Source organism: Megalops cyprinoides, chromosome 16 (assembly GCF_013368585.1).
Source record: "Megalops cyprinoides isolate fMegCyp1 chromosome 16, fMegCyp1.pri, whole genome shotgun sequence".
Taxonomy (NCBI): Eukaryota; Metazoa; Chordata; class Actinopteri; order Elopiformes; family Megalopidae; genus Megalops; species Megalops cyprinoides.
In genome coordinates, this window is record NC_050598.1 from 16,465,878 (window position 1) to 16,479,249 (window position 13,372).

Here is a 13,372-nt window from a genome sequence, read left to right on the forward strand (position 1 = left end):
TTTTTCACCACTCGCATCCCCGGCTCTATCTCCTCAGGTTGCCATTTAAGTCCCCTTTGTTGCTGTCCTGCCCTCCCCACAAAAAACCCCGGCAGATAATTACTCTGTTATTTCTTTTTTACCTTGCGCTGAAGGTCATGGAGTCCAGGCCTGAACTTTTTAAGGATGGCCTGTTTTTGGCCATGTGTGTTTACCCCAGGGTGCCAAGCAAGCTGTTGTGAATGGAATTTTGGAATGCGAAGGCTGGAATACCCTGGAACTGTGCACTGTAGAGGGGAATTTAGTCAGCATCCAGAGCTTTTTAGTGCTGTCTGTGTGACCCCACGAACCTGGCTGGAACACATACTTTTTGGTATGGAATGCAATTCCATCTTAACTTAAAAGGTTATATGTGAATATTGTTAATGTCTGTTATTATTGTGGAGTAATACATTATAGTCATATTTTGGTGAGCGCATAGAACGTACTGTACAAAAACATGAGACTAGCACTTGTTTTTATTATCCTTTTAAAAATGAGTTTGTTCTGAACCAGTATGATCCCTACCTGTATTACACAACTTCTCCCAGCCTGACAAGGGGGGCTGCTACAAGTAGAGTAAAGAACAAAACCAAGTATTTACATTACATTTGTGAGACATTGACTGTGACTTTCACTTTAGGATTCTTCTTCTAAACTCATACTTGGGGAACTTGCAAAATATAGGACTTAACTGGCATTTGAACAATAGTGGTTCGCTGTTACAGTATTCAAACCATTTCTGCTCACACTATTCCAGCTCACACTATTTTTTTTTCCTTCCATTTTTATTTGAATTCAGTGTGTTCATTTATAAAAGCCACAGATAGATTGAGGCAGGGAATGAAGAGCTGCCTGTAGTTTTTGACGATGGACATGAGCGCAGGGACGGGTTAAAGGTTAACTCAGCAGCTCTGAGTGCCTCTGGGTGGGGAAACAGTGTTTTCCACTAATCAGTGCATGCAGATTTATCTCTGTAATGGGATTAGGCAGTCACAGTTGTGCTCTGTCTCCTCTCTTCTAATGGTTGATGTTTGTGGCTCAGTCAGCTTTTTGAATAGCTTCTTCCCCTCCATCACTGTTCTTCTGAAATCCAGTTCTGGTGGATTCTGGGAAGAGCAACCCCCCCCCTCCGGCCCACACACTGCCACGTCTGACCCCTACCACAGAGCCAGTTCTCCTAAAGCGCCCTCTGCCCCCCCCCCCCCCCCCCCCCGGCATTTACCCAAACAAACCCGCCGTGAAGACATCGCTGAGGCCATCTGTTAAAATGATTCACCACTTTGTCTCCGAAGTTTCAAAGGAAAAATTATTTTGACCTGATGAGCCGTCATTATTTAAAGCCTTCTAAAATGCCTTTATGGTCTTCAGAGAATCTAATTGGACACAAAGGAAACCGGCATACTTCCCTAATGACAAAGAGGAGCAGTGGAGTGTAGACATCCAGCTTGCGGCCCAGCCAGGGGCACGCAGGTGGTGCTTTATGGGCTGAAGGACTGGAGGCTGGGCGGGGCAGGGCCTGCCGCAGGACCAGCGGTCGGTCTGCTCACCATCCATTTGCTAGGAGAGTGCTCACCGGCTGTTCTTCTGGGCATACTGCTGCCTGCGGTTCACTGTGGGCAGAAACCGGCCCCAGCGACAGCAGTTTGCACAGGCCTCCACCTAAATATTAACATTAACATTTACATTTTTGGCATTTAGCCTTTTCCAGAGAGACTTGTATATGTTTCAGTTTTTTACATGCTACCCATTTATACAGTGAATATTTACTGAGGCAATTCTGGGTTAAGCACCTTGCCCGATGGTAAGGTGGTAACAGCAGTTGTAACAGCAGTGCCCCAGCGGGGAATTGAACCGCCAACCTTTCAGTTATGAGTCCTGCTGCTTACCACTATTCTTCAGTAAAATTCTGTAGTTGCCCTTTGAGCCCATAGGAGTGGTTTGTTAAGTAGATGGTGCCATGGTGTGAAAACGAACATCCAATCACATTTCACTTTTACTCCTCTAGCCAGCTGGGGGATAGCGGCTAGGATCATACACAGCTTAACTCGCCAGAACGTCCCTTCCAGACCAAACTGGGCACGGTGATGGACTCACAGGATGACTGATGAGCTAAGATGGGCTGGGCGGCCCGTCTTCCCTCATCACGCTGTGCGTCCGTAGGCTCCTAACGGCGGCTGAGAGCCGGCTGTCATGTCGGGTCCTGCACAGATGAGGATGGCTCCGGTCCGGGAAATGTGCTGTCAGGCGTGATGCGGAACGCTAAGCGCTCGGCTTGGGAAAGTGTTTACAATAGAGCAGGAAGGTTCTGTGTATAATTTGTGTGCAGCTGTATGCGGTTTTGACTGGCTGAGTTTAGGTATTGCAAATATCTGGACCCCCCCACATTCCTCAGGCAAGGTTCCTGCCCTGACCCCGCCGGTTGCTATGGTTAATGCACCTGCGCGTTACACACAGTCTTTGGCAAGGTCTACCTCATGGGAAAAGCCTACGTTTTGGTGGAGGCACTGAGGGGAAAAAAACACCCCCCCCCCAGCTGTGGCTATCCTGAACAGTCCTCTGGGGGGGGGGGCAGAGGACTCTCCCTCACTTTTTTCTGTTTTTTTTTTTTTTTTTTTTCTTTTTCTCTCTTCTAATGGGAGAGCTACCAGGAGAGGTTTATTTAGCTGTTAATGCAAGCTATAAATTAAAGTGTGTGGCTGTGAGCGTGTGCACTAAAACACAGCTGCCATGTTCTGACAGCCCGGCGGAGGCCAGGGGGGTTTCTGTGCGTGAATATTCAGCCCGTACAGCTAAGGCCAACACACAAAGGGGGAAAAAGCACCGAGTGTCTTTTCAGCAATCCAGTGCTTGCGTTGAAACGGCGCAGAAGACGAGCGCGATGGCTTGCTGGGACCGATGTCGAATTAAGTCATTTTCAAGGCGTACGCTGCCAGACAGCACAGCATCAATTACACATGTGCCCTCTTTGCCAAATCATATGCCACAACCCCCTTTCATCTCGTGGTGACTCTGAGCCACTGTAATTCAGCATTGTTTTACATTGGCTTTTAGGAACTGGCGCCAGACCACTCTGCGCAGTCCTGCAGTGATATATTCCTTCATGTTTAGTGTTTGGAGAGAGTTCAGCTCTATTATTTTGTCAGGGAGGGATACTGTATATCCCCATAAGAAATAATAACAAACTGATTAAAACACACTTTCTTTGGGAGGATGGGGGGGCGCCGGTAAAACGCCTCAGGTTGTGAAAGGCCCGTTAGCTAACGAAAGGCCCACGTATTCCGTCTGATACCTCATTAACTGGGTGCTCGTTTTATGAAGCGGAGCTGACCTGTGTAAGCATGCCCTTGCTCGGTGTCTCTGCGCTGCATTGTTTTAAGGTCCGCTGCAAAGTGCTTATTCCATTAATAGATCATCTGGAGAGTTTAATAAAGCACAACCGCCACACAAAAGTGACGCATGGAACAAGAGTGAAGGATCACGAGGGTCTCGGAGCGGAGGCGGGAGGGGAGTGAAGCGCAGCTCTGTTATACAGACTTGTCACCCGCCAGGATTTGTTGGCTACCGCAACCGTGCCTCCTTGTCATAATATGCGCATTTTGGAAGAGTGTGCTTTGACTTCTTGAATATGCTGACAGCACTGGCCGGCTGGAGTGGGGGGCACATACCTTTGCCTGGACACTCCCAAAGGAACAGTATAGGGCGAACATGTCCCCTTTGTAAGTGCCGTCTTTTCTGGGAGCGCAGCCCTCCTTTACGGCAGTAGAACAGCCTGGGATGCAGGGTAAAAGAAACCGCTGTCCGCCATTTTGGCTCTGACATGCAAGAACATTCGGTTCTCTTGCAAGGCTTTTGGGGAGGACTCAGATGAGATGCTAACCTACATGCACACACACACACACACACACTGCCTGTAATACCAGTGTGATTTTTATTTAATTTTCCCCGGCAGGTCAGTAACCCCCACCCACCCCGCCGCGGCGTTTCATCTCTTCTGAGGGAGGCGATAGTGTTTCCCGGTGGGCGTATTGTCGTGCGGCGAGCCGGCTCGCGGCCGGGCCAGCGCGGCGCAGTGCGTGCGGGCTCCTGTTACCGTCATCAGCGGACGCACAAGATGCACAAGCTGAGAGAGGCCCGCAGACAGACCGGACCACCCTGGGAGCTGCCGCGGGGAGATTAATTAGGATCCCTCTGCCTCCCCTTCTCTCCGGGTCCCTCTCCGATGTCATTCGACCCCCTCCACCCCACCCCCTTGGCGTTCTGTGACCCATTTTAAGGCTCCCCCATCGGTCACCATTCAGATAAGCCTCAGGTTCAGGTTCGAGCCGTGCTTTTAAGCGAGAGAGCACTCGAAACGTTAGAAACATATTTACGAGGAGGTGTACGCAAAAAGGCCGGTGATCAAAGCACCGTGCTTTTTGATTAAAGAACAAGTGCGGCATTTCCCGAAAGTAAAGAATGCTTTTTAAAAGCGATGCATGGCATAAACACTCTGCCGTGCTTTCGGGTTTTTATGTGCACTTTTCTCCTCACTGCGCCGAGTGGCAGATGTTCCCATCTGAATATTGTTTTCTTTGACAGTCTTTTCCTTGGCCGCGCGGAGCATGGATGCCTCAGCTGGCTGGACAGGCCTTTTATGTTTTAATTAGTGAGCGGGGCTTGACTGGGTGCGCGTCTATAATTTCGGGCCTGGTGAAGGGGGTGGGCTGTGCTTCTCATGATTGTACTCGTAATTGCCACATGTTTTTATTTTCCAGCCATCAAACCCAGTTACTCAGAAGGCCCCGGCACTGTGGGATCTGTTGTCCTGTGCTTCATTACGACCGCTCTGTCGTAATTCGGAAAGCATGGCTCTGTTATTGTTACCTGTCTCGGCCACGTTATCTTTTTCGTGTTTTGTTTTCCTAAAAATAGAGCTTGATCTGTTTAATTCGCAATTCTCCCACGTCGAGAAGGATCTGGTTTCCTGCAATTGGGCCCTGTGTTTATTTTCTGTTTATTCAAGCCCGGTGCAAAGCAAGTTTCGTAATCAATCCTCAATTTTCTAACGTGAGGAGGGTTTTTTTCCCTGTTCGTTTTTAACTTTGACGATTATGATTAATTTTGTTTGTAGCGGTGAAATCATTGTCACTCCTCAATCAGAGGCTTGGGGGGGGGGGCGGGGGAGAAGGGAGGGGGGGAGATCAAACGCGTGCGAAGCAGAACCCCTCCGAAAAAAGCGTTTGTGGAGAATAACGCGGCGCGAGCGGCACCGTTTCCAGACCGCGCAGCTCCATTTAATGTAAAGTAAAGGAGAGACAAAGAAAAGCAAACATGTGCCGCGGAGGGTAATTCGAACCACGTTTTGTGCGGCCGGCCTGGCCGAGAAGTGTGTTTTACCCAGGTATTGTTTTCAATAACAGTGTTGTCTTGGAAACCGGAGTCGCGCGACAGTGTCCCGTCTGAGGCCGCCGGGCCCGTCAGCTGCGCAGTGTCCGGCCTCCCCGGAGCGGGCCAGCTGCTGAGTTGCTATTAGTCATTTCTGATCGGATTAAGGGAATTTATTTTTTCACTTTTTGTTTTTGATTAGATTAAATAAACGAGGGCTGGGGGTTAGGGTTTCAGTCTGTCTTATGGGTGCTGAGGGTGGAGAAAGGTGGGGGGGGGGTGTCTGGGTTGATGAGACCTTGTCTCAGTACATTTAAATCTGACCCGATCCGGCGGTTCCACTGGTGGGCCGTGAGGAAGAACGCATTCGTCAGAGCGGGGATCGCCGCTGTCCCCGAGTCGCTGCATTTCATAATCAGCGTGGAAACGTGTCTCTCCCTCTCTCCCCCTGCAGGACCCCTTCCTGGCGGAGCTGCTGCAGAGCTTTAAGGAGAACATCGTGGGCTACCACGAGCACGACTCCCTGCTGGACCACAAGGAGGAGGAGGCCCTGAGCGAGGAGGACCGCAAGGCCGCCTGGGCCGAGTACGAGGCCGAGAAGAAGGTCAGTTCCCGCGCTGCCCTCCCCTGCTCAGCAGGGCGCTGTGGTCCGCTTTTTTGCAGTGATGGTGCTGAGGCTGTTGAAGTCCTCTTCAACTGCAGAGCTGCATCCAGACTGGTCTGCTTCTCTCTGGGCCGAAGCAGCACTACTGAGCTCCTCCCAACAGCACTAAGAGCTGGGGAAATAGACACTGACTAGATAAAGGAACATGGACAAGGAGCATGTCACTAGCATGTTGCTAATCATAACAAACAAGCAACAGCAGACTGACAGAAATAATGTAGTCTTTTGGAGATTTAGACTGGAGTTAGTCATCAGGCAGTTGTTTCAGTCCAGGCAGATGCCAGTGTTCAGTGTGAAAGACACACGCTGCAGTGCTGGTTGCAGAGTTTTTGATTGAAATGGAAGTGTGTTGTACTGGGTTAGTCAGCTTTGGCTCCACCTCTTGCTAGCCTGGTTCCAGCACTACAGTGGAAAAAGAGTATAATTAGGCCTGGTGTATCTGCGCGTGGCCCTCTCTCTCGGGGGGTACACCTTCACCTCCCACTGTCTGTCACCACTCTGCAGATAAACCGGGGGTAAAGAGTGGTCGGAAAGATTGTGTATTAATGGGGGAACTCTAAAGGCCAGGGGACTATGGCCCTCGCAGCCTGGAATTGCCCAGCTATTAAGAAAGTCCTGTGCTTTCCCCGGTCGGGCTTTGTTATCATGTTTGCTTCACACGAAAACTCGAACGGTCCACCAGCCGCACCTTCCTGGTCTCCAGTTTTACGTAGGCTTAGAGGCATAGGTTGCATGTGTAGAATCAGGGGAGATGGCTACGGCCTACGGCCATTCACAGCCAGCGTACATCTGGTTAGCTAACCAGCTTTTCGCAACCTGACCACGACAGACCAGTTTTTTTGGCCTGCCATTTGTTTGCTTATAGCCAGCCCTGTCTGCACTGGCCTTAAGAGAGGAAATGATGCTTACAGATGGAACGGCTAACTATCCAGCCCTAATACAGATCGTCTGTCTGGATTAGCGTTTGGTAAAACTGATGTCGGTTTCATCGGTAAACTGGAAATAAACTCATCTTGGATCTGTGAATGAAAGGGCCCCATCAGTTTTTCAGACTTGTTAAATCAGAACCAAAAAAAAGCTGGCCCTGCCAACTCCTGTCAGGAGCTGCTCATTGGAGCCCTTTCACGGCTGTGCAGCCGGGAACGAGACCGGCTGCTTTTCAGCTTATGAAATCATCTCCCGCAGGAGCGCCGACGATTAAACGTGTGATTTTATTTCTGTCAGTTTGCGGTTGGGGCGAGAGTGGCCGGGGCGGCGGCTGGCGGGGCGCGGCGGTCAGCCCCGCGCGGGGGTGCGAAACCCTGTGAACCCCCCACTCAGGATTCCTGCCATTGTGCCCAGATTACGGGGGACGGGGGTGCGGGGGGGAGCGGGGGCAACAGAACATGTCATCGGCTAATTAATGGAGTTTATTTGGAGAGGAATTACTGGTTGCAGCGTGGGAGCCTGGCTCCACAGCAGGAGAGTAATCCTAGAGTTTGCTCGCCGTTGTAATTCACTTTAATGATTATTATTTTTCCAACCTCTTCTTCTGCTCGGCCCCCTTATGATCCTAAGCTCCCTCTCCCCCCGTTTCTTTCTTCTGCTTGAAAAAGAGCAGAATTGCTCTATTGTGGGGCAACAATATTTTGGTTTTACAATGGCTTCTTTCTACCGTTGCCACATTCTGTCCTGGCCCCATTCGCGACCCAGCTATAAACCCTGCTTCTGAAAAGGGGCTTGAGAATCTTTACTTATTTCATTATATAATAATTACACAAAACAGTGTTTCTTTAAGGAGTATTAGTTTTAAATGTCACTGCCCTGTTATTCACACACCCACTTTTTCCCTTGGAGCCTGTACAATTTCTACACGTAGAATAGGAATGGCTTCAGAATAAGAGCTTAATGTTATGAAAACATAAAGTGCATTCTGTCATGTAATTTTTAAATTCATTTGAATGCCCAAAGTAGAGGGCAGAAAGAGTTGCAAGCTCAGACCAGTTGAACGCGTTGTTTGAACCGTATCGCCCTGAGTCCCTCTGTGCTGCGAGCGCGTGAACCGCTGTGAACCAGAAAAGCCAGACCAGCCAGACTGCCACTCGGTGACCCAAGAATGCCCCATTCTAACTGTGAATGCAGGAAGTGGAAAAAACCCAGTCACCTGCAGCTGAAAAAGGCTCACATTCCCCAGGAGTTCTGGATACTGTGCAGGTTCAGAAACCTTATTGTCGTGTGATGTGGAGGTTCAGGTCGTTAGGTCAAACGAATGCAGGTATGCGAGCTGATATCGGACCTCAGCAGGGGCCGAGAAGCCTGGTCCTCCCACCGAAGGCGCATCGCTTCCCAATGTCACGCACCGAGGAGCAGCTGGGCTCTTGCGTTTCTCCACACCTGCCTGGACCGGGGGTTGGTGTGGGGGGGGGGGGTGGGGGGTGGGGGGGGGCTCTGCAGGACACAGGACACTGCAGGCTCTTGTTTATGAGCCAAACGCACACACACACAGACACACACACACACACACACAGGAAGGCCTGATTACAGGGGACAGCCAGAATGCATCTGGTGCAGAATCCGGCTGCAGGCAAACAGAACCGTCTCGCTGACCTTTACAGAGAGAACTTTGTTTACGGGAGGCAAACAGATGAAACCTTGGGAGGAACGTTACGAACAAGGCTAATGCAGGGGTGAGACCTTGTGTGTTCAGAAGCAAAATCCCGATAATAAGGTGAATAGGTAATGTCGAAGCACTGAGTGGAAAAAGCACATACTCAAAGTGAAGGGATAGTGTATAGTGCAGTCAATGCAAAGAATCCTTGTCAGGGCACAAGACATCGGTCCATAAAATGCTTCCATTTCAAACTGGGAACTAGAGGTGTTCAGAATTCCCACTGGGGTGAAGCAGGCTGCAGAGGTGGTTGATAATCCAGTTGTAATGGGTCTGTGATTTGGCATTACCTGTCCTGCAGGGCCTGTCTCTGAGGGTGACCCAGCCTTCTTACGCCCACCTGGCAATGGGCGCCTCCAACTCCTACTTCCCGTTCAACGTGGCCGCGCTGGCCTCCATGAGCAACCAGCAGCTGGAGGTCAGTTCCAAACGCAACGTTACCTTACATCACGTCACGTTACATTACATTACACACATTCCAGACTTCCACTGCTAGGCTGTGCCACACACCCCACAAGTACCGGTCACTGTTTCTGCACACCAAGAATTGTCTTGCACAAAGATGAAGTCTGATATGAACAAAGGTTAAATATAACATGTCAGGGTCACCAAGGCCCCTTGTAATTTGTTCAGTTAGAAGTTAATGTAGTGTGTAGTGTAATAGTTGTATGTAAAAGTAATGTAATAATGTAACGTAGAAGTGTCTTATGTTTGTACATTACAATTCTTTTTCATCTAATATGCATATCTGTCCATTGTGCATTTTTGCAACTTTCTTATCCAGTAGATGATAGATTCATTGTCTACCTCTTTCCTGATGAACATGTAGGTACCCCTTTGTGCAACTTCCACTAATGATTGCATGAGTTGGATATTTATACAGTTTTTTCAGAATGTCACAGTCCAACATCCTGGTATCTTCCCATCCACCAAGGATTGCCTCACAGCGCATATTTTCTGCCTGGAACAGATTCGTGTTGCATTTTGATCCAAAATGTTTCCAATTGTTGATGACAGGACCTGCTAAACCAAGGACGGCACAAGGTGATGGAGGCCTCCAATGCACTGCAGACTCTGCCTAGGGAGTCCCTGGAGGACACCATTGCACGTGTGGTGAGTGGGGCGGGGGCGGCGGGCACTGACCCTCATGTTGAGAGCAGGGGCCACAGAGAGCTCTACAGTCCTGGGGAGGAAAGAGGAAAAATAGCAGTAATGATAATGACAGTGACACTTGAATGGTAGGTGTGGGTCTGGTGTGCTGCAGGTATGAAGAAGAGGGGTGACTGATAGGGAATAGGTTAGGGCAGGGCTTGAGCAGTGCTCACAGTCACTGGTCTGGCGGTGTTGTTAGCCTGGTCTGACACTGTCGCTCATTCAGCTTGAATGGATGTACTTATGCTCTGTTGTGCTGGAAGTTGCTCTGGATAAGACTGTCTGCTAAATGAATGTAATATAATGTGATGTGAGTGAGTGACAGGCTTTGCACAGTTGAGCATAAGGTGTTGGGGGAGGTGAGTGATGGGGAGCAGATGTGAGACAGGAGCAGGACTGGTTAGTTCATTTCAGAGACAGGAGCAGGACTGGTAAGTTAGCGATTTCAGAGACAGGTGCAGGACTGGTAAGTTAGTGATTTCAGAGACAGGAGCAGGACTGGTTAGTTAGCGATTGCAGAGACAGGAGCAGGACTAGTTAGTTAGCGATTTCAGGGACAGGAGCAGGACTGGTTAGGTAGCGATTTCAGGGACAGGAGCAGGACTGGTTAGTTAACGATTTCAGGGACAGGAGCAGGACTGGTAATTTAGCGATTTCAGATACAGGTGTAGGACTGGTAATTTAGCGATTTCAGGGACAGGAGCAGGACTAGTTAGTTCGCAATTTCAGGGACAGGAGCAGGACTAGTTAGTTAGCGATTTCAGATACAGGTGTAGGACTGGTAATTTAGCGATTTCAGAGACAGGTGCAGGACTGGTAATTTAGCGATTTCAGGGACAGGAGCAGGACTAGTCAGTTAGCGATTTCAGATACAGGTGTAGGACTGGTAAGTTAGCGATTTCAGAGACAGGAGCAGGACTAGTTAGTTAGCGATTTCAGAGACAGGAGCAGGACTGGTTAGTTAGCGATTTCAGAGACAGGAGCAGGACTGGTTAGTTAGCGATTTCAGGGACAGGAGCAGGATTAGTTAGTTAGCGATTTCGGGGACAGGAGCAGGACTGGTTAGTTAGCGATTTCAGGGACAGGAGCAGGGCTAGTTAGTTAGCGATTTCAGATACAGGTTTCAGGGACAGGAGCAGGGCCGGTGAGCTGGGAGGTGTATGACGGCGCTCTGCTCTTCTGCAGTGGAAGGAGAACCCGAACCTGGCGGAGGCGCAGGTGCAGTCCATGGCCTTGGGCCGGCAGGCCAGTGTGGAGCTGGAGCTGAAGCGCCGGGAGGCCATGTACCGGGACGTGCTGAGCAAGCAGCAGACGGTAAGACTCCCGGGTCGCCCGCCTGACGCAGGTGTCACTGCTGAACACCGGGTCCTGAACGCTTCACATTAAACCTTCACCTGGGCTCTGTCTCTCTCTCTCTCCTCCTGCAGCTAATGATGTACGTCCAAAAGGTGATCACCAACAGGAAGGTGCAGGAGCAGCAGATTGCATTGGCCAACCGGGCCAAACTCCTGAACCAGCTGGCTTTGCAGAACGGCATGATGGGAGCTCAACCCCTGAGCCAGATGGACTACCTGGGGCTGTACCAGCAGTTTGGCGGGCAGCTGTCCCAGGCGCTGCCGACGGTGCCCTCGCCCACCACCCAGATGGGCAAAAGCCCAGGGTCCTCCAAGGGCAACTAATACGTCTGACGCACACACGCTCCCCCTGCACCTGGCCCCAGGTCCTGGACTGACAGAGCGATAAAACCCATTCTATCCGCCTCCATGCGGCTTCCCGAAGAGAAGTATGCAAAACGTCTGAGGACAGCGTGTAGGGGTCTTGCAATTTTATTTGAAAAAAAAAAATGTTGTATATATAGCCTTAATGTTATTCAAGTTTTATTCCCTTTTTTCCAGGTATTTTAAGAAAAAAAGGAACTGTTTTCCCCACAAATGCTTTTAAGCATTGCGTCATTCTTTTCAGTAACCTTTTCCCCTGAAAGGAGGGCTGAATTATTTAAATTCTGTTTTTGTTGGTTTTTTTATACCTCATATAAAAAATCTAATATAAAAGCCTAAGTACACTTAAGCGGGACCATAGTTATGCTTGTGATAGATTTCTATTATTCAAAGATCCTGCTTCTTTGAAACAGGAACACTCTACCCCCAATAGTGTCATTCACAATGTTCTAACTGGTGATTGGCTGGTAGCTGGTGCTGTAAAACCTAGTTGTCTAGGAAGTACTGGTACCAGCACTAGAACTGAATAACAAAAAAAAAAATACGGCCTTATATGAAGTTCCTAAACATGTTGTAAAATGATTTAAAAAAAAAAAAAATGTTGAATACCTTTTTTTTGTATTACGCTTTGAGACGATTACGCTAGTTGTTGCTAACCATGGTATGGAATGCCTGTGTCGTTCAAACTGCTTGCTGGATTATCTGGACTTTTGTAACCTCCAGTTCTTGTTGTAAAGTGTTGCCTAGCCATAGTACTGTACTGTGGGTACCGTTCATGTTTTTTGTTTTGTTTGTTTTTATTTTTGTTTGTTTCACTTGTGTTGTTCTGTTTTTTTGTCCGTTTCTCCCCCCCCACATTTTCGCTTTCAATGCTAAACAGGCGTAGATGTGATGATGAGGAAGAAATTCCTCCCTTATCGGAGACTGTATGCTCCCTCGATTGCACAAGGTGTATTTCAGAAATGTAGAGGAACTTTTCTCCCTCCCAAGAATGTTCTCATGTTAGCAAATACACTTCCTTGTTTTGCCATTAATCTGATCTGCTATTTACTAGATAAGTATTTAATATTACATTTAATAAAGTGACCAAAAGGCCGGTTTTCTTGCATTGGAGGTGATTTTTGCATTTCTAATTGCATTTCAGTCAGGAAGAGTGCAAGCCATAGTGCATCTCATTTATTGATGCATTTGTTCTCCTGTGTGTGTACTGTCCCCATGCTCGGCTGACATTAATGACTTGGGTGACTTTGCTTCAGATGCATCTGGATGCTGCATTTTTTTTCTTTTTAAATTAAAAGAAAGCCTGCGGACTCCTCCTGGCAGCCAGACATCGAAGAAATGGGCAAGCAGTACCACACTTTTAAACCGCAAGGTCCATCCTGAACAGTTTATTGTACCGAGTTGAGCAGTAACCCGTAACAGTGAGGGGAGTCCACTCTCTGGGGTAATGTCAGTAAATACATAATGGGCCTGCATGTTGAGTTTCTCCCTTCTGCTCGTTCCTTCTGCCCAGGAACAGAGGGCAGAATCCTGGGATCAGTTCAGCTGTAGGTGAAGTCATGACCTCATTGCAGTGGAATTCGTTAAAATACGACCGTTTTTTGCATTCTCCGCTTTTCTTCTCAGGAGTGGCATTCCTTCTTACAACATGCGTGTAAATGACACAGCTGCACTTCAGGTGTCCATCCTGGGCCTGCCGTGTGGGTGCCATCTCCACTTGAAAAGCTGCCTTTCCATGTCTACAGGACACGGTGTCATTACACTATAGGACCTGAAAATATACTTTTTCATCCATGAAACCCAGAG

At 48.8% G+C, this 13,372-nt stretch overlaps 1 protein-coding gene across 2 annotated transcripts in view; it reads left to right on the plus strand.

Moving 5' to 3' along the window:
- Positions 1-12,674, plus strand: part of atrx (ATRX chromatin remodeler) — a 43,538-nt gene extending 30,864 nt beyond the window's left edge. For both annotated transcript variants that reach the window (XM_036547736.1, XM_036547737.1), the window contains 5 exons: positions 5,840-5,989; positions 8,998-9,114; positions 9,714-9,809; positions 11,034-11,162; positions 11,276-12,674. In XM_036547736.1, coding sequence (XP_036403629.1) covers positions 5,840-5,989; positions 8,998-9,114; positions 9,714-9,809; positions 11,034-11,162; positions 11,276-11,527 — 744 coding nt within the window. In that variant the 3' untranslated portion in view covers positions 11,528-12,674. The remainder of the gene's footprint in view (positions 1-5,839; positions 5,990-8,997; positions 9,115-9,713; positions 9,810-11,033; positions 11,163-11,275) is intronic.
- Positions 12,675-13,372: the final 698 nt, after the last annotated feature.